Genomic DNA, 24,963 nt, shown 5'->3' on the forward strand with positions numbered 1-24,963 from the left:
CAATGTTCAATGGGAGGAATGAATCGAAGAGGATAAAAAGGCGGAATCCGTCAGGTGGTCTGTGCGTTCCGTGTTGACTCTCTTTTCAACTTTCTCCCATTGCTCAATCTTCCACCTCGTCCCTCCCTCTTTTTGTCTCGACTTGAACTGCACGGTGGCTTCGGGGAGTTCTCCCTCTCCTCTCCCAACTGTCTCCCACCATGTCGTATCCGACGCTGCCAACGTTTCCGCCCGCAACGCCGCAAAAACCCCTTCCTGGAGCTTACCTGCAGACTCCAGCTCCAGCCCAAAATGGCCTCACCAAGTCTCCGGCTCAGCCGACATCTCCCCCAATGCCCCTCCCTAAGATGCCGCCGGCAGCATCCAGGACCAAGAACCAGACATTGAGCACAGAAGAGCGCGGGGCGCGGACCATCAATGACACCCTGTTTCAAGAGTCGCGATACCCGGACTTGGACAGCTACTTGTCCCGTAGGTTTCCGCGTTGAATCGCTAATTCTCAAAGCGCCGAAGCTGACTAGATCCAGAGGGTTTCTCTTCGGAATACGACATCCCCCTGTCCACATCATGGGCCCCGTTCCAAAAAGTGAAAATGTATAATATCCCCGACCAGATTTTCGACCAGTACAACCGCGCACAAGTATCGACGAGTATGGGTCTCTTCGCCGAGCTCAATCACGCATGGGTGGCCATCGACAACGCGCTTTATCTCTGGGACTTTACACATCCCAACCCGCAATTGGTCGGATTCGAGGACCAGCCCAACAGCATTAACTCGGTCAAGCTGGTGAAACCGCGACCCGGAGTGTTCTTAGCGGCCATTACGCATCTGTTAGTGGTTTCGACGACAGCCGAGGTGATTTTGCTAGGAATGGGATGTGAGACCACACCCAGCGGGGGCCGACAGGTTTCATTGTACCAAACCGGGATGGCGGTTTCGATTCGAGGCTTGGATATCCACGTCTTTGCTTCGTCTGACTCGACTGGTCGGATCTTCTTTGGTGGTTCGTCCGACAACAATGTTTACGAGCTTACCTATCAACAAGAGGAGCGATGGTTTCAGGGCCGGTGCGCCAAGGTCAACCACACGAGCTCACGGCTTTCGGCTTTCACCCCGTCGCTTAGTTTGACCAACCTCACCCAAGCAGCGTCAGAGCACGTGGAGCAGATGGAGATTGATGACAGTCGGAAATTGCTCTACACGCTTTCGTCCTCATCGACGATTCGCGTGTTCCATATGAAGCCCGACAACACGCTACCTCTCGCCATCACCAAATCGGCCGTTGATATATATTCGAACATTGGACACATTATTGTCTCAAACGAAACATTAAACTCCAAGGTCAAGATTGTTTCTATCAGTCCCGTGCCGGCCGCCGAAGCCTCACGGTATCATCTGGTCGCCACGACCGCAACAGGCTATCGCATCTACCTCAGCGCCACGAGTTCTTACAGCTGGAGCCCCGCGCCTAACGGCACCAATGCCCCCACAAGCATGCAGGCGCAGCATGTTAAGACACCGCCCATCGAGAATGTGGCCGACTTTGCTTTCAAGTCTTCAGGAAAGACCCACTCGCTCACGCCCACTCGGTTGGCCGCTCGGTATCCTCCAGGGTATTTCTTTTGCTTCACTTGCAAGGACGCCACGCAAAAAGCGGACACTCTTTTCATCTCGTCGCCCGATTCCGGCCGGATCGCCCGCTCGCAGGAAAATGTCTTGACCGGCAAGGCCGCCGAATCGGCCATCTGGCTGAGCTTGGGAGGCCGCGCAGAAGATATCGGGCTGTGTTCGGCGCCTGCTGGATCCAACAATGAGCTGGCCGTTCAATTCGATCACCCCGCTGCTGAAGTCGCGATCCTGACCAACACCGGAATTCATGTCATTCGCCGACGCCGTCTGGTCGACATTTTTGCCGCCTTGGTACGCGGCGGTGGTACCACCGACGAAGGCTTGGAAGGCGAGGTCAAGAATTTCATTCGCACGTACGGTCGCAGCGAAGCCCTGGCGACTGCTCTGGCGGTGGCATGCGGTCAAGGCGTGGAAATTTCCCCCGATCAACGACTCACGCCGATCAACGATCCCGATGTGTTGGAGTTTGCGCGCAAGGTCTTTATTGAGTATGGTGGCCGGCCCACAATGAATGAAAACGCCGTGGCGGACAGCTCGACACCTGCCATAGACGCGGTGGTGCCGTCTCCACGACATGCCGGTATTTCCCTGTACATTTCGCGGCTCCTGCGGTCTATCTGGAAGAAGGAGATTGCCAAGGTGGGCAGTGGCCCCAACGGCGCCCTGACAATATCGGCTTCTGTGGCCGCCGCCAAATTGCAAACTATCCAGCACGACCTGTCGGCCTTGCAACGGTTTTTCAAGGTAAATAAGAGCTTCATTGAAGGGCTCAGCGGACCCGAGGCCCTTGCCCGTGTATCCACCAAGCAGGAAGAGACGGCGCTGCAGGCCGAGCATCGCGCCCTGCACTCGCTGGTGCAGTTGGTATCCCACACCATTGAGGGTATTTCGTTTGTATTGGTTTTGTTCGATGAGCGAGTCGATGAGATTGTGGCCACGCTGCCCGAGGAGTCTAAGCAGCGATTCCTCAAGTTGACTTTTGAAGAGCTTTTCAGTAGCAGCAAGGGCCATGACATTGCCAAGGAGTTGGTCAAAGGTATCGTGAACCGCAACATCGCCAAGGGCTCCAATGTGGAGACCGTGGCTGATGCTCTGCGACGCCGATGCGGCAGTTTCTGCAGCGCAGAGGATGTGGTGATCTTCAAGGCACAGGAGTTGTTGAAGCGTGCCACAGAGGCTGGCGCCAACTCGGAACTGGGGCGAAACTTGCTGAACGAAAGCCTTCACCTCTTCCAGCAAGTAGCAGACAGCCTCCCCATGGACTACCTGGTGTCGGCGGTGGACAACTACATTGCCAACCAGTTCTTTGCCGGTATGTTGAATTGTTGCTTGGTCGTTTTTCAATGCTGCTAACTTTTTATGCTCTAGGGGCCATCCAACTGGCTCTCAACGTTGCCGGCCGCTCTGACAAAGCCAACCTCGCGCTCTCTTGGATCATGGATGGGCGCCCCGAACAGGTGCCTTCGCCCCCGGTCTCCAGCACTCCCAATGGCTCACACAAGTGCAGGACCCCCGCAAGGATTACTTCTACTTCCGCAAACAATGCTACGACTTGATTTCCAAGGTGGTGCTCGCAGTGGACAACCTGGCAGCACACGATCCCAGGTTTATCGATGGCCAATTAACTGTGATCGCCAAGCGGCAAAACGAGGCGTACGGCGTCATTTCCGATTCGACCGACGAGGTTTTCCTTACGAGTTTGTATGACTGGTACCTGGAGCAGGGCTGGAGCGACCGTCTTCTGCAGACGCAGTCGCCATTCGTTGTTACTTACCTCGAGCGCAAATCCACGGACGACCTATCCCATGCAGATCTGCTGTGGCGGTACTACGCCCAGTCCCAGCGATTCTTTGAGGCAGCCCAGGTTCAGTTCCAGCTGGCCAACAGTGCGTTTAGTTTGTCACTGAGCCGGCGGATTGAGTATCTGGGTCGGGCACGCGCCAACGCCTCGACATATACGGCGGACGTGGGACGTCAATCCCGACAGCGGCTGCTGCAGGAAATTTCTAATCTCATTGATGTAGCCAACATTCAGGACGACCTCCTCCAACGGTTGAAGGATGATGAGCGCATCACTTCAGAGCGCAAGGCCGAGGTCATTCGCGATGTGGACGGGCCCGTCATGGACATTAGCACCGTATGTTCCCTTTCCCAAGCCTGTCTGTCAGGCCCCCCCCCCCCCTCCGAAAACGATTGTACTGACCGCCGCAGCTTTTCAACCAATACGCCGACTCGGCCAGTTACTATGACATCTGCCTGCAGATCTTTTACCTGGCCGACTACCGCAACGCAGCGGACATCCGAGCCACCTGGCAGCATCTGATCCAGGATCTGCACGCCGCCACGTCGGAACGTGGATCGCCGCTGCCGTATGAAGCGGTGATCGACAAGGTTCGAAGCCTGGGCAACCGGCTGCGCATGTCGGAGACGGTATTCCCCATTCGGGAGCTCATCCCGTTGTTGGAGCGCTACTCTTTGGAGCACCAGCGACACATGGGTCCGGCTACGTGGGTGGTGGATCTGTTTTTGGACCTGGGAGTGCCGCACGAGTCGCTCTACGCGGTCCTGGAGACCATGTACTACACGAACGAGGCACCCTTCCACGATGGCAACCGCCGCTACATCGCCAATGATCTGTTGTATTTGCTGGATGGCTGGTTCCGCGAGACGGTGCGGCTGGGCGGGATGGTGTTCGGGTCAGACGTTGTGGCCGAGCGCGTGGCCGAGACGCTATTGCTGCTGCTGCAGGGCGGTGGCATCACCCCGGAACAACTGGAGACGGCGCACGAGCTGCGGGCGAGGATTGCGAACATGCGGTGAAATCTCTCTGATTTACAATGAGTCTTGTGCTATTCCCTTTTTTTCATTTACTTTCTGGTGTCTGTACTTTAGTTGCATGGGATGGGTAATGAATCTTTCTCCGGGCAAGCAATTAAAACAATGGTATTGACTCGAGATCATTATTGGGAGAACCGAAATCTATAAACCGAAACCAAAAACACCGGGAATCCCTCCAGCTCTAGGTATCTATTCAAATTCATCGTACACGGGGATGGGCTTCTCGCCGAGGGCGATGAGGCGGAAGATGTGGCGGGCTTTGGCGCCATATTCCTCGTCGATGTAGTCGACGATGGCGGAATCTACATAGTGGGTTAGCATGAGCGCTGGAAGAGAGGGAAAGGAAAGAGAAAGAGAAGAAGGAATACATACGAAGTGTGGAACGGTTGTCAAACATGACAATAGTGCGCGGCTGCCAGCGCACGCGGGCCTGGAAGTCATGCCCCCCACGATATGCTGCATCAGGAAATCCCGCAACCAGCGTGTCTCGGGCTCCTTGAGGCCCTCGATGCGGGTGATGAACTCGCCATTAATGAAGAGACACTTCTCGCCGGTGACGGGGTGCACGCGGACGAGCGGGTGGACGGTGTCGACGGGGTCCTTGCGGACCAGCCCGCCGGTCAGACGGGCATGGTTGATCATATTGGCGGACGAGTGCACGACCTTCAGCGAGTCCAGGAACGAGGTCAGGGTGGGCGACAGCCGCTTGTAGGCGAGATCAGTGGCGGCGAAAACGGTGTCGCCGCCAACCTCGGGGCCCTGCAGCAGGCCGAGCATCACATACCCCGGCGGCTGGATCTCGTAGCTGACGTCCTGGTGCCACAGCGTGGTGGTAGTGCGCTGCGACAAAAACCGGGCGATTTCGTCGCGGTTGCCGTCGCGGTGGATGATATGGAACGCCGGGTGGCCGGGCATGCTGCCGGAGATGGGCTGGTAGTTGGGCTTACCGAAATGGCGCATGAATTGCTCCTGCTCGTCGGGGCCGGCATCGATCAGGTCCTGGTCGGGGAACGCGACGACTTTGCGCTCGGCAATCAGCAGGGCCAGCTCATCTTTGGCCGTGTCGGAGAGCTTGTTCAGTTGCACGCCTTTGACCACGCTGCCCAGGCTGGGCTGGATGTGCTGCACTTTGGATCCCGGGCCCAGCAGGTTTGGCTTGCTGCGGTCTTTGACGCGCAATGCCGGGTCCTCATATTTAAAAGGTGGTAGCGGATCAAACCACACGGGCTCCCACGACGGCAGATACTGCGGGTAGGGGGAGGAGCTCTGCTTGTTGACGTCCACGTAGGGGAGGTTGATATCATAGCTGATGGGAACCTCAGGCTTGTGGGCGTTGGGGGCCTTAGGCCGCAGAGGCGCCGATGACGGCATTTTTATTGTTTGGTTTTTTTTTTGGTGTTTTGTAGGAATTTCACGATAGGGCTTGGAAAGAAGAAGTGCCGAGGGCATGAACGATATATTTATATATAGTGATATCATATAATATCAAAAAATATATACAAAATACAAAAGAACGAAACACTAGTTCGCCCTTCATCTCCCGGGCTTCCATCCTTCCGGAGAAGCGGTCTGACACGGGAATCTCCCGACGTGGCCCGACAGTCTGGCACTCTACTTTTCTCTCTCTCTCTCTCTCTCTCTCTCTCTCTCTTTTTTTTTTTGTTTTGTTTTGCTTTTATTTTATTTTCCCTGCCAATATCTCTTTTTCTCTCTTTTTTGAGGTCTGTTCACCGCTCCAGTCTCGGTTGAGCTCTCCCGTTGCAAGCTTGATAAGAAAAAACAGCTGCAGCCCAAATGCCAATCCTACACATACATCGTGATGCAATGGATTGAGCCACATGGGGCCTCGGCTGGAGAAGGGGGCGAGATCCTGAAGCCCCCAAATTCCAACATTCTCTCTCTCTCTCTTTCTCCCAAGAACTCTCGAGTCCACCTCATCCGGAGTAATCCCGCGCATCGAGGATGATTGGGCCAGGTCAACATGCGGTCTGCTTCCCTTCTGTCTTTTTTTTTTCCCTTCCACGTAGCACGAGGGATCCTGCGTGGCGGTCCGACTTGATCAGATTAGCTTGTGATGCAATTGCATTATCGGGTGGACCTCTTGAGTCTCCCTTCTGCCCCTCTGAAAGTTTCCCTCGTCAGTTCCCTCTATCTCGCAAGGTCCACGAGTGGATCCGTTGAGGACCGGCCCGGCAACCCACACGGGAACCGTGGAAAGGAGCGGGAATGCAGGAATGGGGAAGATCCAATGTTGATGAGGAGATAAGAAAAGAAAGAGAGATAGCAAGAGAGAGAGAGAGAAGTGCAAGTGCAACTAAGCTTCGAAGCTTTTGGGGGGAAAAAGCAAACATGTTTTCTAGAAAAATCACCTGATCGATGATCTTATCTTCACCTTCACCTTGGATGACCCTCCTTATTCCACGCATTCCATCTATCTCTTCTCTCTGTATGCCATGGCCTCCATCTGGTCTCGCAAACGCGACCTGGCCTACCTGGCCTTCTTTATGACCCACCTCCCCATCGTCTACTGTATGTATTGACCCTGAAAATGAACGTCATCGAGCAATCCCGACCGGGCTAACCTCGCAGTAATCGACACCGCCCCCCTGCAGCCGGCGATCGTGCGCACCGATTTCTCGCAGCAGCTGCGCGACTTCTACGTCGCAACCTACCACGACAAGTTCTTCTCCGAGCCCATACCCGTGTGGTTCAACGTATTCATCTGGCTCGAGGTCCTGTACCATGTACCGCTGAGTCTGTGGGCGATTCGGGGTCTTCTCCGCGGTATGTTTGGCAATGAAATTCTTCAATCAATACGGGAAATCAATCTCTGCAACGGAGATTGATTCGCCGTTAATCTAATTTCTGCGGGCTGATCCACTCCAGATCATCCCATGGTGCCCGTGCATCTCTTGGTTTTCGGTGTCGAGGCCCTCATCACCTCGTTGACATGCTTGGTCGTCGTGTGGAGCTGGCCGGATCGTTCCGTCGCTCAGAAGCAGCAGCTCACCACGCTGTACGGGCCTTATGTGGCGCTCGGTATATCTCTCTCTCACCCCCTCCCCCCTTTTTTTTCCATCTTTGTATACGTTCTAATGACTCACTAGGTGCACTGATGGCGTTGGATATGACGTGCCGTCTGCGCGACCGACTGATGCCCAAAGCCAAGCGCGAATAGATCGATTCCCTCATCACCCATGCCCGTTTGGACGCCCAAAAGAACATGGATCCTTTCCAGAATTTGAGAAAGATCTGCAGATTTATAATCGTACACATTCATTACGTGATCCGCTAATACAATTTGCCCACCAACGCCGCAGAGTAAATGCCCTCCCTTAGATCAAAAAGCCGATAGCATGATCCAAGTCCCCATTGGCCGCATCCAGAGCCCGCACCGCTTCTTCGCGCGTGAACCCAAGTTCGGTGATCTTGGCGATCGAATCCTGGGGCCAGCGCGACGCAGGGGCCGGCCGGATGTTGATCTTGGGCGGCCCCGAGCCTGAGCCGGTCTCGTTGCCGGCATCTTGCCCGGCAGCTTGGTGGGTAACGGCCCCGGTTCGGGCACCGACCTCGGCGCCATCGCTGCCCTTAACCGTCGGCTCGTCCTCAAACTCCTCGGTCAGGTGTTTGGGGATATCGGCCTCGCCCAGGAACGGCACCGCCTGGTCCTGGATGACGAGGGCCCCGCGCTTGAGGTCGATGCAGGCCTGGTGCCGTCGCAGCATATCCAGCCCGAGCAACAGATCAATTTGTTTCCCCTCCATGACGGTGAACGAGCACGGCAGGAACATCTCCCCGATCTTGATCTGCGCCGAATGCACTCGTCCCAGGATCGGGGCTGTTCCTACGCCCTTGGCGATGCCGCCGTAGCGTCGGTCGACTAGCCGCATGATGTTGCAGGCTACTGCACACTGGGGCGACATGATTGTGACCTGTGCACCCGAATCGACAAATGCGTTGAGCCGGTGGCCGTTGACTTCGACGGGGATGTAGAGCATAGTCACGCGACCGAAGGCTAGAACGGTTAGCTGCTGGTATCGTGCTTGCAGTCGGCCGGCGTAGTATTGGCCATGGGTATAGGCATAGGCATAGACATAGGCATAGAAATAATCATAAACATACACTCCGGATGATGTTCCATGGCGTTGTGCAGGTTCTCCGTCACGGCATTCTGGCGAATGATCTCCTCGATTTCCCGCTGGTTATCCGGATTGAAGGGGTCAGCATTGAGCATCGCAATGCGGGCCTCCTTCTCTGCCTCCTGCTGCGCCTCCCGCTGTTGCTGACGGAGCAGCACCTCGCGGAACCGCTGGGCGTTATCGGCCGCCTCGGCCAGTTCGGGGTTCTGACGTCGGACGGCGTCGCGCACGCGCGGGTCCCCGAGAATATGGAGCCGGATCGTCTCGGGGTCGGGCATGCCGGCCGGGGGTGGCAGGTTCTGGCGCGGGGCCGAGCTGGGCCCGGCGTTGGGGGCGGGCTGGGGGGGACCACGCAGCGTAACGTGGACACCTAGCATGTCGCCCTCGGCGATGCCGATCTGGTCGAGGGTTTGGGCGGGGTTCTGGAGGAGGGCGTTGTTGTAGACGAGTTGTTGGGCTTCGGGGGGGATGGCGGTCTCGCTTTGGACTATGGCTTTGAGGAGCTCGATCGTCATGTCGCCGCCGACGTCCAGGGTGATGATGTCGGAGTCCGCCTCGGGGCGGATGACGCTGACGGTGATCCGCATGGCGGTTACCAAGATAGAGATAAGAGAGGATAGGAGGGAATAGAGAGCGAACCAAAAAAGAAAGAAGAATATAAGGGATATTTGTAGAGGCGTAGAGAAGCGGACAGAAGTCGATAAAGCGAAGCTCCTTGCTCCACTCGGGTCAATCGCCAGGCTTCCGCTCGTCGTGGATCGCCCGTGAGCCTCAGGTACCACTCTGTGTTGACTTATTTACTTGTCCATCTCTCCCTATCTCTTTCTCTCTCTTTCTCCCTATCTCTCTCTCTCTTTCTCACACACTCTCTCTCCCTCTCCAGCTCTACTCTACCTTCTATGCCATTTCTTGAGACACAAGGCAATCATCTCGCGGGGCTCTCTGCGGGGCTCAGCGGTCCGTGGCAAAAGTACGACGCCCCATCACCAACGTTCGATCGAAGTGGATAACATCCAGTGGGGTTCAAGTACCCCTCAATCACTGCGCCGTTGAAGCTACGGCCTAAACATTCGGAGGGGTTCTGACTTTGCTCTGGACTCGCAGGTCCTCAGTCTTACCCAAAGTTCAAGCTGACAGACGTCTTCGCCCAGTGAGAGGCTATAAGCAGCCGCAAAGATGAAGCGCCAGCATGCAGCTCGCTCAAAGCAAGATCCCTGACCTACATCCATGGATGCACCTGGCCACTTTGGTAGTCAGGCACAGACTCGGTGACCCACATCCCCCCGTGGAAGATTGTTCCCACCTTGCTCTATTGGGGGTGACTCGCCCTAGCTCAATGCAGGCACCTTCTTCTGGATGTGCCTGATCACCCGGTGGAGCTTTGGATGCGAGCTTCTTCTACGGATTCATTGGTTGTGGCCATGGCCAAACTGCAGTCAGCTGCCTGTGGATCTCCACTTAGTGATGCCGTTGAGGCAGGCGTGATTCGCATGTGCCATGCTTTATGCAAGTATACTGGGGGATTACCCTTGGAGTGATGTTGATCATATGTTCCAGTGGATGGTCATATCCTAGGACTAGCTGTGATAAGTTCTACTTTTGAAATGCGCGAAACTCCAGAACTCAAGACCAGGCAGTACCCATAAGCTTGAAAGCAGTAATCCAACATGAAGCATAAGTTCCTCAGAATCAGAGAGTGACCAGCCCTCTCTCTGGGTAGTAAGCCGCAGCAACGCGCTTTCTTCCCTCGCGGAGGTCATCCATATCATCTTTGCTCAGGTTAATCCAGCTCCAATACACAATATCAGGAGTTACCGAATCCGCCTCAAAGACGTCTTCGAAGAACAAATTGCCCACATCCAGATTAATCCACCCGCTCTCAGCCTCCTCGCCTTCCATGCGTCTATATCCATACCCCATGTGAAGCAAACCGAGCATCTGATCTGTGTCGTCTCGGAACCAGGCCGAGCAGCCCCCATCCGACGCAATGATCATGGCCTCGCTCTCGTCGCGTTCATCCGCCGGTGTTAGCGCAATCTCGAGAGACTTACGGTCCACCGCCAGAAAATGGGCTGGCGGTCCCCGGGCATTATCAAAAGTCGCCTCGAAATACGCCAGCAGGCCATGCATGTCCGGCGACTCCAGCTGGTCCGACACGTCGGTCCACATGACTCCGTCCGGAGTACCCAGTAGCTCTTCCCGGATAATGCGACGTTCAGTCTCGGTCATAGTATCTAAAATAAAGACCGGTAGACCGGTCCAGCTGTTCGGGATGTTGTCAGGGTTGGCAACCAGCTCGGTTGGCCCACCAGTCCCACAGCCCGTGTCCCGGATCGACGGGTTGGTCCGGAGCCCGTTCATCATTTCTGGCTTTGGGTGATGCGCGAACGGGGTCCAGACTACGGTCCAGAATTGGGCGACGTCCGACATCGCCAGGCGATGCAGCTCCAACATGTCGAGTTCCGGGCTTGCCCAGTGCGGGCCGCCGAGCCCGGCTGCCAGGATGGTAGGGTTGCCGTTGAAATCATGGTCAATGAGCAGGGCGTATGCATCGTCGGTTTCATCGTGACAGACTTTGATCGCGTGGAAGATTGGGTAGAGCTGGGCACGAGAGCATGGTTCGTGTTCTGGCCAGTTACGGATAGTCACGTCGCGCTCAATCGAGGACTGAATTTCCTCTTGTGCGGTGTCAGAAAGATGCACTAGTGAGACCAGTGTGATAGTAGATGGTGATAGATGCAGATCTGCGAGATGCGCAGGAAGTATGCCGCGGCTGGGATTCTATCGTCGATTAACATGGACTAAACCACCACCGGGATCTTAATACGAACCAGGAGACTCGGGCGTGGAGGACTCTCCGGCAAGACCTGAGGATAGTCCGCCGACAGAGACCATTCGCCCTTAGCAGCAGCGCTGAGCAGCACATTAGCGCGGTTCATAGGCACACGCGCGACAGTGGGAGGCTGGCCCTCGCAGAGAATAATGGCCGAATCATCGCGGCGCGACTGGCTGTCAACAAAGATCACCGAGTCAACGGACGTCATAATTTGGTGGATCTTGAATATGGCCGAGGGCGGAGGAGTGCCATGGAGCAGCCAGGGCACTTCGACGAGCCGCCGCATCTCAGCTTGTGGTCGGTCGGGCCAGTCGGGGTCAACGGTGATCAGTCTGGTCATGATGGTACGCCGCTCGGCGTCCTCCATAGGACACAGAAACACCACCAGCCATGTTGGAGGTTTGTAAGGAGGGTATAGGGCTGGGAGCTGCCATGATCTAGAGTTGAGGGCCATGATGATCAAATGGCCGGGATCTGCAGTGATGCAGGCGAGGTTGTTCAATGCATGCCGCAGCCACAATATTGATCGTTTTCCTGTTTCGATTGTCCAGAGAACTTTCACTTTGAATGAATCGAGTATAAGCCAGTGCAGGTTACTGGCTCTTATTTATACTCTATCCATCCAGTCTCAATAGAAATTTCGGTATTTCAGGTTCATTTGGGGTATAGCTCGAAAGCTTGAGATATAAATCGTTTCCTGTTCAGAGGCCAGTACCTGGCGTAAAAAACGTGGAATCAATATTTCACATCAAACCCAAATGTACCTGATGTAAAGCTTTCTAACCTTCATAATTACCTCTTCAAATAACCAATCCGAACATAATCAGATTTGTAGGTTTTCTTTTAGGGATGTTTCTCTCTAGGTATAAAACATATTGTTATGATTCACCCAGGGAGTCCTAAGTAGAAGCTCGGGTGTTTTTTTATGTAGATAAATAGTTGAAAAATGAATTTATTAATTGCATTAGTAACCTGTATATATGAATCTCAAGGCCAGGTACTACTACAGCGTTACTCTCAGAGAGCACTAGGGGAAACTGGGGAAAGCAGAACTGCTGAAGAGAAAGGACGCAGAAGAGAGAAATCAAATTGTCTGTAGGAGAGAAGAGAAGCTATCTGCTACCTACACTGCTCTGCAGAACACCAGTCCCAACAGCTACTCCAATGGATGACTGGGCCCAGAAAACACTACCTCATCTCCCAACTGTGACAACCTACCTGTATCGATCACCATTAAAACGTTTTGGAGAAGCGCATGAAGCACGTTACTAGCCGGCTACAAAGAGAAAAGAGGTAAGCTCGGAATCGAGTTGGACTCAGCAGGGCTTTTTGTAGCACTTACCTCGAGAACGTGAAGGACAACGATGGCTTCAAGGAGACTGCCAATTTGAATAGGGGAAGGGAATTTCCGAATAAGGTCACGTTCCGTATGGGCGAGGGATGATGAGAACTTCTGTAACGAGACTTGGAGCTGGTCACGCATGTTTTGAACTTTGGCTGCGTCTTGTTTAGAAAGACAGTTCTTTCCACCCTCTAGATATATATCCTAGGTTAATTATAGGTTTTTTCTCCAGAGCTAAGGTAGAGAGGAACCCTCACCGAATTTGGCACTGATATCTTTACTTAAACTCAGCAAATCGTGGGTTTGGCTGAGGAACCACTGCGCTTTTTTCTTTTCCTGAAAGAGGGAAGTATCAATATTAGTATTACTGTTATAACTAGCACGTCCTAGGTCAAGTCTTACATTAGATCCACCCTCTTCCTCAGAGACTTGAGCCTCAAGATCTTGAAGTTGACGCTCATAATCGGTCGACTTCGTGTAGAACTGCTGGAGCGCAGTAGCATTTTTCTGTGGGATACACAGACTAGATGGGGTCGGTCCAACAGCAGCCGAGGCCACGAGGGTAGAGAGGCAAATAAGAGAAGCTGGGATATAGAGCTTCATGGTTGCGAATAGATATTGAAAGAAAAGGTGTTATAGAATCGAGAAAACAACCGTGGAATTCATACCTCTTATACTATAAGAGGTTTTTCCCCCTTATCCAAATTGTAATTTTATCTCGGCTGGTTCGGTTCCAAGGATCCATTATGGAGACTTCCATTGCCCGATCTTCGACTATTATTCCACCATTGAATCCCTTGCATGAACTAGCCGTCCCCTCGAGTCGGACCCACAGCATTTTCAACTGTTGGTCCTCTACAAAGATACGAAAATTCCCACCGATACGAAAATTTCTCTCTTTATAAATTATTCAACAATTTCGCTAATTGAATTTAAAAAAAAATAGAGGGTTTTTAGTAGCTAATTCGTTTTCTTCTGATATCAATATCTCTCTATTTTGACCTCGTTATAGGATTTGGGGTAGCTACGAAGCTACTGATTTTCTCGCTCGTCGAATATTCTAGTGTGTCTCTTTCGTTGTACGGTCCGTACTTCGATAATTTGTATCTTTTATTAAGAGAGGTCCTAATATAGGGATTCGTCTACGACTTTTAGGTATTTTTTTTAAGATATTTATAATTAAAATCATCAAGTTTTGCCGGAATAGAGTGAATGTCGGCAGACTTTTGGACAGTTACCAAGTTTGTGTTCTCCAGGAAGGTATGGAAGCCATTGCTAATAGATCTATGAATAAATGCGATTGTGCATTCCCATTGGTATCTCAAAACGATAGATAAATCCATAGAGGGAGTATAGTAGAGTCGCGAATACAATTAGATGTTCCCTGTTTTATATGACCTAAATATGGACGGGGGTAGGCAAATTGCGAGTCAGAACACCATGAGTTGCTAACGATATCATCAATGTATAACAGCTCTATCTCTCTCATGGCGAGAAGCACTGTTGGGGAATAATAGTAAACGCTAATCCAGACTGAAGTATATACAAAACACGTCCAACCACGACTGGTCTATCAAAAAAAAAAGTCTATAAAATATGAAATCAACGCTCAATCATTGCAAGTCATGCCGCCTCCGGAATTGCGCCCTATGTCCTCCACCCGACGCAATAGCCCACGCCTGAAAGTCATAATCCGAGCGAGCGGCAGTCGACTTGTTAAAAGAGTCCGTCCCCAACGGCAGCCGCATATCATACAAAAACAACGTGCGCGCAAGCGTGACATTCAGCTCCAGCCACGCCAGTTTCCACCCGACACACGAGCGCGGCCCCATTCCAAATGGACAAAAGACCTTTTGCGCCAGCGCCAGCGACTCGGGCGTGACGCCAGCCTCGGGATCGACGAACCAGCGCTCGGGCCAGAACTCGTTGGGTTTCTGGAAATAGTGCTCGTTGCGCATGAGTGTGTAGAGCGAGGTGCCAATGTTGACGCCCTCGGGGATGTATTCGCCGCCGACGGTGATGCCGCCGGCTTGCACGCGGCGCGGGGAGAGGTTGGGGACGGCGGGGACGAGACGCATGGTTTCGTTGATGCAGGCTTGCAGGTAGCGGCAGGAATTCATTTTCGGTCCCATGCGGATCTCATCTTCGCTGGTGAATGTTGCTCGCACTTCGGCTGTGAGGTGGGAGAGTGCGGCTTGGTTGTGGAGGAGGTAGAAGAAGGCGGCACTCATGGTCGCCGAGGTTGTGTCTGCGCCTACAGGATCACGGTGTGTTAGCAGAGTCGGGAGTTGTAGTCTGCGCCTTGTGGAGTCTTACCTGCTGCCAAAAGCAATATAGATTCGATCCAGAGATCCTTGGTTTTGTATTCCGAGCCCGTCTTGAGGTCTCTTGCGTTCATCAAGATCGAGAAGATATCCTTCTTGTCGGGGTTCACTCCGAGGGATTGCCGTGTCTTGGTGCGTTCGTAGATCCAGGTGCCCGCAGATATGATTTCCTTGTAAAGCCGTGCAAGGAGAACGCGGTCGAGTTTGCATTCAAAGATTTTGGGTTGGATAAGACACTTAGGTGGTCGAGTTAGGGCATGTCGGGTATAGAACACAGGAACGACCACATACCACCATACTGCGATAGGACATGCTGGTATAGACCTCGGGAACCCAGCGCAGCTCCGGGGACTTGAGCATATTAAAGCTCTGGCTGTATGTGAGGTCACTGATAATGTCGAAGGACAGCCAGTTGCATGGATTCGTCATCGGTGTAGGACTCCCCCAGCTATTCTTCTCCTTGACGGGCAACCCATCATCAGCCGAGCCTAAAAGATCGGTGAATCCCTTGATCTTCTCGATGATCCGGTCCTCAATATGTTTCATGTTCTGGTCGTAAAATACATGCGCTAGCGTCCGGCGCTTGAACGCATGTAGTTGTTTATCCACAACGCTGAGGACATTCGGGGTGCGGCGGCTGGCGCTGAGGGCAACCCACTCATTGGCCTTGCGGACGTTGGCTTTGATCCCGTATATTTCTGGCATCGTGTCGTGGGAGTCGAACGAGAGTGTGTTTGGTGCCGTTCGAACGATGACTCCTACAAGAGTGGTTAGCATCTTGGTATGTTGGATGCTATCGGGCTAGATTGCGCACCATATTTGTCATGGCATGCCCTATTGTGGACATGCAAATATCCCCGCCATGCATAGAAGGCAGAATACCAGTTTGTGAGGGCCGCTAGTTTTGGGCCGGGGTATTTCGAGAGAGGATGGAAGAAGAGGCGATATATTGACAGCAGAGTCACCTACACATCAGACGTTCGGGTTAACAAGGGCCCACAAAGATACACACAATAGAAAGGAAAGAAAGACGGTACGGCACATACGTGAAAAGTGACTGCCACTGTAGCCAAAAGTATATAATGCATGATGAACGCCGCGAGGTCTCTGTTCACACTATAGACGATCAACAACTCATACAGACAGATCTGCGGGCGGAGATTTGAGACGGACGTGGAGTTTATATGGCATGAAACTGAACTAAATGATTACCCTAAAGGGAGGCCTGGATAAACAGCCTGGGGCCATGTAGTGGGTTTCATCACAGCCCTTTCATATGAAAGACACGCTTCACCAATAGATGAGACGAGAAACTTGATATGGCCGAAGGATGCTCAGCCATATCCACCTCATTGTTCTGCGTACGTGCATTTTTTTTTTTTTTTTTTCAATTTCAGGTTTAATCTTTTTTACTTATTTTAGATATAGTACTGGGCGCTGGGGCCTACCAGTGGGGGGAAGGATTATAATCATCGACGAGGCTCCGCAGGGGAATACTGTGCGGTATTTCTTCCCAAAGGCTTGCTTATGCCGCCAAGATGCAGCTTGATTCGTCTCCGAGTATACATTCTTCCTACGTTATTTTGCAGGAGCGAGTCAGTAGGCTCAAAATAGAGAAAACAGTAGAAAATGGAAAATAAAACATAAAATACAAAACAAAAGCCATAAGCCATAAGCCATGACCAAAACCCCTCCTATAATAAATAAAAATAAAAATAAAAATAAAAAAAGAAAGCCATCGGATTTGCCGCATCGTGAACAATAAGCTTAACCGCCAAATTTGGCCCGGGGGCCAAAAAAACCCCCGAGAAATCATCGAGATTAACATGTAATTAGATCTAACCCCCGGTGGCTTGCCCCCGATAGCGTGGTCGTTACAAATGGGGCCACGAGGAAATAACCATGCAAGTGAGACAACCTTGCAAGCGAGATATCGGACGGGGCTGCTTTGACACGTACAGGGTCTTATTTATAGAACTGACAATCAGTCGGTGACGATGTGTTTTCCACTTTGGGTAACCTTAGTGCAGGACCAATTACGAGAACAATAAATCCATAAATCCATAACCCAACAATAATAATAGTAATAAAGTGCTGGATTCATACGAGACACAGAGTGGCATTTCCGTCGGCCACGTCCACGATCTCTCACTGATGCCACCACACTTGACGATGCGGAGGATAAGTCGCAAAGTTAAGGCGCCCTAGTTCCATTGGTTTCGGGATTTCGCAGGATTCGGCACAGTAGAGATTCATGCGAAAGCACATACCTCTTAGGGCTAGTCGGCCCCAGGGGGGCCCTAAATCCCAGAAGAATGAGCAGGCTGAAATGCACAGAATGGCCCCCAACAACATGCAGATCTTCAAATCCATGGCCTTTTGCATGACTAGTATTAGTATTGGATCTCCTCGCAACCTAGCCCTATCTCGGCGGTCTTCCTCCTGCATATCTATAACTATCGTTTATTGTGACCTTGCTTCTCCCACATAGTGATCTCTATCAAAGATAATTATACTGATCCATCATCATGGCTGCCATAGAGCAAAGCCAAGGGAGAGCCATTGAGTTTTCTCCCTACCAGACACAACTTTCCAAAGAAACCCCGGGCAGCCCTGGTGGCGCCAACCGAAGCGATGGCAGCGCTACGCCCGACGATGAACCGGACAAGCAAACCTACAGCGCGCGCAACTGGAACCCAAAGTTTAAACTCTTGATATCCTTGAGTGCAATTGCATCTTACTTTGTGATGTGAGCTCGACCTTGAAAACCTGATGGGGGTCTGTCGCAACTGACTCCGATGCTTTCTTGCACAGCACTCTTGCAACCTCCATCTACATTGCCAGCATTCCTGGTATCATGCGTGAGTTCCGCGTCTCACAGACCTTGGCCATCTCCCCGATTACCTTCTATGCCATGGGCTTCGTGATCGGGCCCATGTTCACGGCAGCCCTCTCCGAGGAATTCGGCCGGCAGTACATCTACAAGACCTCGTTGCTGCTGCACCTGGTCTTCACCATTGTCGGCGGTGCAGCGCCAAACTTCCGGACCATTGCCGTTGCCCGAGCCATCTCGGGGATTGTCGGCTCGCCGTCGGTGACGGTCTTCGCGGGCGTACTGAATGATCTGTGGAAGATGCCCGAGGATAAAGCGGCCGGCGCGCTCTTCGTGCTGTACGGGCTGGGCGGGACACTGGCCACAGAGATTGGCCCTATTGCCGGCGAGTCGATCGTGGCGGACCGTGACTGGCGCTGGTCGTTCTGGCTGACTGCGATGCTGGTCGGGGTGTGTTTCCTGTCAATGGTGTTCGTCCCCGAGACCTACGAGCCCGAGATCCGTCGCAAGGCGCTCAAGCTGCCGCGCGGCGATTGGCGCAAGACGCTGGGCCCGGCGTTTGCGCGTCCGGCTCGCATGCTCTTCGTCGAGCCCATCATCCTGCCCACGGCGTTTATCGTCACGATGGGCCAGGTGGTTGTCTTTGTTTTCTATGCTAGCTACCCCCTCGTCCTGCAGAGCGCGTATAATTTCTCTTCCTACGAGGTGGGACTGGCCTTTTTGCCTTTGATGGTGGGCAGTCTCCTGGCTCTGCCGGTGTTGTCTTGGGCAGCAAAGAGGAGGGAAAAATACACCGAGAAACACCCGGAGCAGACCCTGACGGGGGCGATGGTTGCGGCGGTTCTACTGCCCATCAGTTTGTTCTGGTAAGATTTCTCGCCTACGACATTCTATTCAATGCATCACAGGATGATACTAATCAATCACAGGCTCGCATGGACAGCTCGTCCAAGTATCCACTGGATCTGCCCGCTCCTCGCTGGCATACCATACGGCATGGGATTTTCGCTGTCGCAGGTAAGTACAGTCATCCATGTCCTATGCCTAGGTCACTCTCGCTAATTATCATATTCAGCTTATCTACCCCCTGTACAAAAACGAGTTCTACGGAGCGGAACTCGGCGCATCAGCCTTTGCAGTCGACGTCGCCATGCGGTACACGTTCTCGTGCGTGTTCCCCTTGTTCACGATCCAGATGGTTGATGCAATGAAGTTTGAGTGGGCCATCTCCCTCTGTGCATTTATCATGTTGGCCATGGCTCCTGTTCCGTGGCTCCTGAAGATCTATGGCCCGTCGTTGCGACACCGCAGCCGATATGTGAAGACCGGGGAAACCGGATCTGATGAAGGTGCCGCATAATGAAAAATATAGACGAGTGTTTACGAGATACCCGAGGGTCTGTGACCAGATGGGTGAAATCCACGAAATTGCTATGATTGTTCTTTTTACTTACGTCACTAGTAACTAAACTTGAATTTTACTATATATCCAACTCAGCATGGTAGCTCCCTAGTTGTGGAATAGAGACTGAGCGGCTGGTTGGCTCAAGTTCTCCATCTCGGCAATATCGAATTAACTATACAGTAGTAGTTCCGATGGGGCTTGTGTTGATCTAAAGTGGAGTCGGAAAGGAGCCGGAAAGAATCCATGGATATTCAAGCATGCCTGTTCGGAACCTGAGTCGCTCACATCATCTAACTATATTCCGCTTGGCCCAGGATATGGCGGTCAGTATGGCCGAGTGGTTAAGGCGCTGGTCTTGAATATGGCGCTCCGGCGTGTCTCATTAACCAGTGGGTTCGCCCTCCTAGGTTCGAACCCTAGTGCTGACGTCTTTTCATTGTCTTTTTTGTTCATGTCACTTTTGATTCTTCATGTATTATTATTTCTCCAATTTCTCCATTTTTAAATCCAGTTGGACCGGGAAATACTTGACCGTCATGATATTGCACAAAACGAACTATCCAAACGATTTGTCGCCAATACTGACTACCTATTACTTACTTCATCTTACGTTTACAGACCCTACCTTACTTACCTCTTTCTTGGGGCGATGTCCTTTTTATAAACTATAATCCAGCAACATCACTATCAGAGCTGCTTGTTGCGAAAGCTTGTCGAAGCTCACTGTCATATCTCCTTTTATCAGCGAGCTTGGTGGCCACGAATTTCCCCACGTCCCCCAGTAACAAGGCATGATTTCACCAATTTCCTCGGAGCTGTGTTCGGACAACAAAGGCTGAATATGGTCGTAGAATAAGCTGAAGAGACCCGAGGGACTAGAGAGTGCCAATGAACTACCAGAAAGTCCCAGTCACTCAGGCTTCATTCATAACCTTTGATAGTCGTAGCGAGACTTTGTCGGCTGTCGCGGAGGGGATATGACTGGATTTGTCGGTCTTTTCCTCTTCGGCACTCATGATGGCTAACGATTCTGTTCGAAGTGCATCGTATTCTCCAGCGTCGACCTCGTCCACGCCTTTATTAGTCAACCAGTAAGGTGGTTCGACCATTTGAACAGGCCGGGAGCAGGCCCAGTCCAAATTCACCAGACAAGTGATCCACCACTGATCATCGACGAAAATATTGCTCTGGTGGAGATCGGTCAAAGTAAACACAAAAGGGCCACGACTTAGGTCTCGGCGGAAAAACAACGGCGCTACTGTCTGCATTGCGGCTAGTGCTGATATCTGATACCCACAATCTTGAACATTGTTCACGGCATTGGGCTGGTTTCGAAGGCGGCTGTCATGGCCTCTCAGGAGATCTGTCACGTAAGATTCGACTGTGGAATAGGTGTACTCGCGAGACAATTCGGTCGGAATCTTCTCATTCTCCAATTCATGCAGCTCCATTGAAAGCGGCCGGTTGCTTAAGGTTAAGTAACCTTCCTTGTGGATAATGAAAGATCCAATACGGGGTAAGGGCGTTCTGCTGATACTCAGTAGGATCCGAGAAAGATCCCTGAAGAAATTTGTGCGCGGCTGGAGATCGTGTTGTTTTTCAGTCCACGTATTCGAATGCATCGTCCCTTTTACTTCCTCGATGCAACTCCATCAACAAGTATCCAGCCTCCTTCACACCATCCAGAGAAGGCTGGTTTTGATTCGGATGGCGGACGTAATACGAAGGCGTCGGCAAGCGAAGCCATTGTAATACCCGACGGCGTATGGACTGGAAAAGACGAGTAAGAAAAGGCAGATGCTCAAGCCGGGTGAACTGCACTCGAGAGGATTAGTCGTCCAGGTTTCTCCCAAAAGTGTGTGGTCTCGTACAGTTTCACCGGTTAATAGAGCAAACCCGTACAGTTGTGGAATTGGAATGTCTGGACAATTTTGTTGGAGCTATGCATACGCCCCAGCTTCGCATTGGATATTTTCATCCCCATTTCTAGGTCGAAATTTCTCGCCGACACGATATGGAAGAGGAAATCGGAGGAAGACTCGATGACCCGGCTGCTGCTGGCCCTTCCAGGGATCAATCGAAATAGGAATGCAAACGTTGAAGCTGCCCCGGAACCAGTCCTCTATCTTCGCGATATGGCACCCATCGGGCGACCTGAAGCCCAAATGATGAGCTACCACGGCTTTCATTCATTCTCGTCTGTCATTGAGGTGGGAGAAAAAGCGGCATTGTCCATCGAAATATCCCAGTTGATGAAGGATATTGACCCCCCGTTCCTTAGCTAGAGAATAGGTGATTTCTTCTTTAAGGAGCCGACGCGTTCCCATCATGATGATAGGTGGAGACACAATCCCACGATTCAATGGGGCTATGTGAAGATCAGCTAGTAGATAGGAATTGCCGCTGTGGATCCCAGTTCTCAGCGGACGAGGGGAGCTCAGCCCCATAGAGAAAAGGGGGGAACCCCAGCGCTGTTTGTATGCTTCGGCACGGCGAGATAATTCGCCGAGACGATCCACACATCACGTGGTGTGACGTAGGGCTCGTCAATCCGAAGCCGAACCCGAGTCCGATGTATACTATAGCTCGCGATATCAATCTTACTATCTTGGGTAAGCTTCTATGCAAGAATTTTTCCTTTCTTTATGAGTTTTTTTTTTTTTTTTTTGTCATTCCATAGGTCTGGTCTTATTATGTATGGTGATAATTGGCCTAAGCGAATGATCTCTTTCATAGATTATTTACTATTTTAAATACTATCACAAATATTCTAAGGTCTTCCTTGGAAGGCTCCATTAGCCATGACTAATTGTTTTCTCAATCTTGAGAGAAGGCTCTATGTAGCCATCCACGGTCATCCATGGATAATCCTTCATGACTCAGATCGGGTCGGTGTTCAGCCCTAGCAAGAGACATCAGCCCCCATGTGTCTACTAAAAAAAGCCCCGGGAGGCCTAAGGGACACTCCGCCCCCATGGACCCCGCGAGCCTCCAACACACAGATCGGGGTCTTTTTTGATCTTGAAACACCTAGCAACTTCAAGTATTCCTTGAAATAGTCTTGACCGAAATCAAGGCTACTTGCAGTACAGGTATTCAGTGGTCCAACTCCAACACCGAACCAACAACTAACCCAACACCTCCAGCTGTGCCTCATACCTTCCTCCTTTGCTTGGCATGGAAAAAGAAATTAATAAGGATTATAATTCCGATTACATGCCGACCCCAACCCCCCAGCCATGCTGGATTGGCTTCGAGAATTCCTCGCCAAACAAAAGCGCAAGAGGAGTCTGCGCCGACACAATCAAAAAGTGCGCAACCGCGAACGCGATCTTCGAGAAGCCAACAGGTTGAAACCGCGCATCTTCTGGGGTCCGCCGACTCAGATGTACGACGATAACAACAAGTCGCCGTACGCGAAGATGGAGTTGCGATAATTTTCAATATGGGTACTTCTTCTGGTTGAATATCTTGCATTGCGAATAGATGGCAGTGCACTTTGGTAAGGGTATTGGTTATTTCAGGCGTGAGGAGCATACTGTACTGGCATACTGGATAAACTTGTTTTGTTCTTTTTAATCTTATGAGATACCATGTGGCTGGAATGCCATCTTCACTTTCTACAGGCCATTCTTCGCGGGTCATCATTCATTTCGTCGTGGATAAGCTATAGCTCTAGCCCCTATACAGAACCCATCGGCCCGGTGACACCCTCTCCCGAGGGATGTGATATGCTCAATGCTGGATGACATGACTGCTGCACTGCAGACCTCACCGAGCAGCCAGCGCCGGGATAAACCGGTGGCTGGCGAATCCATGGGCAATGATGGACTGAATGTCGATGTTGCCGTCACTGCGGGGACTCCACAGCTTGATCAAGATAAAGCGGCCGGACGGCGGGGGTCGAACTTGATGCTCACCATGCTCTTCTCGCGCTCGATAAAAAATCGGGCATGCGGCTTCAGCACCTCGGTATTCGGAGCAGGGGCTGCTGCTGGTGCCGGCGCCGGCGCCGGCGGAGGGAGAGGATCCACGAGACTCGGTGGGCGACGGCGCGGATCGGCCTGGCGACGCGCCACGAGGCGTTGGTGGATTTCATGGCGGCGGCGGTTGAAGATGTCGTCGTCATCACTCATGCTGTCCTCGCTATCCGACCACAACAGATCCTCCTCACCCTGGATGCGCTCGAGTTCCTGGATCCGTTCGAGCTCCGTCACTGACGGGCCCTCATCTTCGATAAACACATTATCCTCCGACGAACTCTCGTCATACTCGGTCGTGACTCGAAACTCGGTTTGTGGATCGGGCGCAGTACCCGGCGCCGATTGCGAATCGGGTCCCATGAGAACTGTTCTCTCAAGGGATTGAAGGGGCGAACGGAAGGCATTCAGGTACTCCTGCGACGGCTGCATATCGCCGCGACGATTTCGGCGGCGTCGCCGGGCGCTGGAGTAATGGATCTGATACTGGGCGGTGCGGGCGAGCAGCTCATCGGACGTCATGGCCACGAAGACCATTCCTTCTTGGATGCTAGAAAGTATTAGAGCCATGTGAAAACATACACCAAAAAAGAACCAAAAACATACGGAGCATCGAACCCCGTACGAGGAGCCTTGATGACGATCTTCTTCAAGCAGAAGGGCGCCTCGCCTCGGTGGCGGAGGACAAGGTTACAGCGGTCGGACTTGGTGCAATAAACAGACTGGTCATTGCGCAGAATATTCTCCGGGAAAGAACTATCGCCATCGGGGTCGTAGGTGCCGCCATCACAGCTGGCAATCTCCATCTTCAACGCACCCGGAACCACCTGTCCATACTGGCCGTAGTTGAACCCCCGCATTCCCTCGCGGAGGTCATCCGAATCCAGCTTGCGGCGCTTCAACCGCCCGCGGCCGTCGCGGCCGGTACCCGGCTGCGACATGGAGGTGTCGTCGGACCCGAAGCGGCGGCGGCGGGGTGAGTCCGAGTCGAGGCGTTCGGAGCGAAGTTGGTCAAGCCAGATACTGCGGATGCGCTCGGCGGGGCTGGAGAACTCCAGCTGCTGAATCTGGCGGTCAACTGCAGCACGAGCCCGCTCGAAGTGGGATCGGTCACGGGCTCGGTCAAGGTGGTGGTCTTCGATCTCTTGGTTCAGCGTCTCCAAGGCACGGGTGGTATTGTAGGCTCCGGAGCGATTGCGTTCCGAGACTAGATTGCGTAGATGCTGGAGGCGAAGCACGTCTCGGTCGTTGGACCCGCGGGACGAAGCTGGGGGATAGTCGTAATTCCCGGACTGGAGAGGCGGACGAAGAAGTTAGAGAGGATGTGGGTTGAGACACTCGGTCAGGCAGAAACAAGACCCGCATCACTTACCATATTTGGTCCCCCAGGCTGATTCAGGAGAAAGAGAGGTGCTGGCAAGAAGAAAAGGGCGAATCTACAGACACAATCAGCCCATCGAGGGCCAGTGATGAAGACAACCCCGAAGGTACACGAAAGGTGAGCTGATAACAGCCACGTGATGTGCGATTAGATCATCGGCTCCTTGCGTTTCATACTTCTTGTTTGGACTTCTCTCTTACTCTTGCGCTTTGTTAGAGAGACTCTTGCAACAGCTCTACTTTGCAGGCCCTTCTT

The 24,963-nt window shown here is 52.4% G+C and overlaps 12 protein-coding genes across 12 annotated transcripts; 4 read left to right on the forward strand and 8 right to left on the reverse strand.

Moving 5' to 3' along the window:
- Positions 1 to 200: 200 nt before the first annotated feature.
- Positions 201 to 4,450, forward strand: NUU61_009593 (putative non-repetitive nucleoporin; the record flags this gene model as incomplete). The annotated part of the gene is made up of 5 exons (XM_056660118.1): positions 201 to 483; positions 522 to 2,942; positions 2,999 to 3,087; positions 3,138 to 3,767; positions 3,842 to 4,450. 5 exons carry the CDS (start codon positions 201 to 203, stop codon positions 4,448 to 4,450), a joined length of 4,032 nt encoding a protein of 1,343 aa, XP_056506616.1.
- A 207-nt stretch (positions 4,451 to 4,657) lies between these two features.
- NUU61_009594 (TauD/TfdA dioxygenase family protein) lies at positions 4,658 to 5,839 on the reverse strand (the record flags this gene model as incomplete). Its single annotated transcript, XM_056660119.1, has 1 exon — positions 4,658 to 5,839. One exon carries the CDS (start codon positions 5,837 to 5,839, stop codon positions 4,658 to 4,660), a length of 1,182 nt encoding a protein of 393 aa, XP_056506617.1.
- A 1,082-nt stretch (positions 5,840 to 6,921) lies between these two features.
- NUU61_009595 (EXPERA domain-containing protein) lies at positions 6,922 to 7,646 on the forward strand (the record flags this gene model as incomplete). Its single annotated transcript, XM_056660120.1, has 4 exons — positions 6,922 to 6,997; positions 7,058 to 7,252; positions 7,355 to 7,507; positions 7,576 to 7,646. The coding sequence occupies 4 exons, from the start codon at positions 6,922 to 6,924 to the stop codon at positions 7,644 to 7,646; spliced, it is 495 nt and encodes a 164-aa protein (XP_056506618.1).
- A 157-nt stretch (positions 7,647 to 7,803) lies between these two features.
- On the reverse strand, positions 7,804 to 9,194 carry ddiA (putative DNA damage-inducible v-SNARE binding protein Ddi1; the record flags this gene model as incomplete). Its single annotated transcript, XM_056660121.1, has 2 exons — positions 7,804 to 8,483; positions 8,591 to 9,194. The coding sequence occupies 2 exons, from the start codon at positions 9,192 to 9,194 to the stop codon at positions 7,804 to 7,806; spliced, it is 1,284 nt and encodes a 427-aa protein (XP_056506619.1).
- Positions 9,195 to 10,296: 1,102 nt separating this feature from the next.
- On the reverse strand, positions 10,297 to 11,897 carry NUU61_009597 (uncharacterized protein; the record flags this gene model as incomplete). The annotated part of the gene is made up of 2 exons (XM_056660122.1): positions 10,297 to 11,388; positions 11,439 to 11,897. The coding sequence occupies 2 exons, from the start codon at positions 11,895 to 11,897 to the stop codon at positions 10,297 to 10,299; spliced, it is 1,551 nt and encodes a 516-aa protein (XP_056506620.1).
- Positions 11,898 to 13,019: 1,122 nt separating this feature from the next.
- Positions 13,020 to 13,388, reverse strand: NUU61_009598 (uncharacterized protein; the record flags this gene model as incomplete). The annotated part of the gene is made up of 2 exons (XM_056660123.1): positions 13,020 to 13,121; positions 13,188 to 13,388. 2 exons carry the CDS (start codon positions 13,386 to 13,388, stop codon positions 13,020 to 13,022), a joined length of 303 nt encoding a protein of 100 aa, XP_056506621.1.
- A 1,010-nt stretch (positions 13,389 to 14,398) lies between these two features.
- Positions 14,399 to 15,886, reverse strand: NUU61_009599 (cytochrome P450; the record flags this gene model as incomplete). The annotated part of the gene is made up of 3 exons (XM_056660124.1): positions 14,399 to 15,039; positions 15,102 to 15,345; positions 15,401 to 15,886. The coding sequence occupies 3 exons, from the start codon at positions 15,884 to 15,886 to the stop codon at positions 14,399 to 14,401; spliced, it is 1,371 nt and encodes a 456-aa protein (XP_056506622.1).
- A 1,751-nt stretch (positions 15,887 to 17,637) lies between these two features.
- On the forward strand, positions 17,638 to 19,302 carry NUU61_009600 (MFS general substrate transporter; the record flags this gene model as incomplete). The annotated part of the gene is made up of 4 exons (XM_056660125.1): positions 17,638 to 17,858; positions 17,924 to 18,808; positions 18,872 to 18,959; positions 19,018 to 19,302. 4 exons carry the CDS (start codon positions 17,638 to 17,640, stop codon positions 19,300 to 19,302), a joined length of 1,479 nt encoding a protein of 492 aa, XP_056506623.1.
- A 959-nt stretch (positions 19,303 to 20,261) lies between these two features.
- On the reverse strand, positions 20,262 to 20,798 carry NUU61_009601 (uncharacterized protein; the record flags this gene model as incomplete). The annotated part of the gene is made up of 1 exon (XM_056660126.1): positions 20,262 to 20,798. One exon carries the CDS (start codon positions 20,796 to 20,798, stop codon positions 20,262 to 20,264), a length of 537 nt encoding a protein of 178 aa, XP_056506624.1.
- A 222-nt stretch (positions 20,799 to 21,020) lies between these two features.
- NUU61_009602 (uncharacterized protein) lies at positions 21,021 to 21,536 on the reverse strand (the record flags this gene model as incomplete). Its single annotated transcript, XM_056660127.1, has 2 exons — positions 21,021 to 21,117; positions 21,298 to 21,536. The coding sequence occupies 2 exons, from the start codon at positions 21,534 to 21,536 to the stop codon at positions 21,021 to 21,023; spliced, it is 336 nt and encodes a 111-aa protein (XP_056506625.1).
- A 1,050-nt stretch (positions 21,537 to 22,586) lies between these two features.
- Positions 22,587 to 22,784, forward strand: NUU61_009603 (uncharacterized protein; the record flags this gene model as incomplete). Its single annotated transcript, XM_056660128.1, has 1 exon — positions 22,587 to 22,784. One exon carries the CDS (start codon positions 22,587 to 22,589, stop codon positions 22,782 to 22,784), a length of 198 nt encoding a protein of 65 aa, XP_056506626.1.
- A 334-nt stretch (positions 22,785 to 23,118) lies between these two features.
- NUU61_009604 (uncharacterized protein) lies at positions 23,119 to 24,702 on the reverse strand (the record flags this gene model as incomplete). Its single annotated transcript, XM_056660129.1, has 4 exons — positions 23,119 to 23,217; positions 23,268 to 23,877; positions 23,934 to 24,619; positions 24,700 to 24,702. 4 exons carry the CDS (start codon positions 24,700 to 24,702, stop codon positions 23,119 to 23,121), a joined length of 1,398 nt encoding a protein of 465 aa, XP_056506627.1.
- Between the last annotated feature and the right edge of the window lie 261 nt (positions 24,703 to 24,963).

This window comes from Penicillium alfredii (assembly GCF_028826965.1).
Source record: "Penicillium alfredii strain IBT 34128 chromosome Unknown utg000012l_segment0_segment0, whole genome shotgun sequence".
Taxonomy (NCBI): domain Eukaryota; kingdom Fungi; phylum Ascomycota; class Eurotiomycetes; order Eurotiales; family Aspergillaceae; genus Penicillium; species Penicillium alfredii.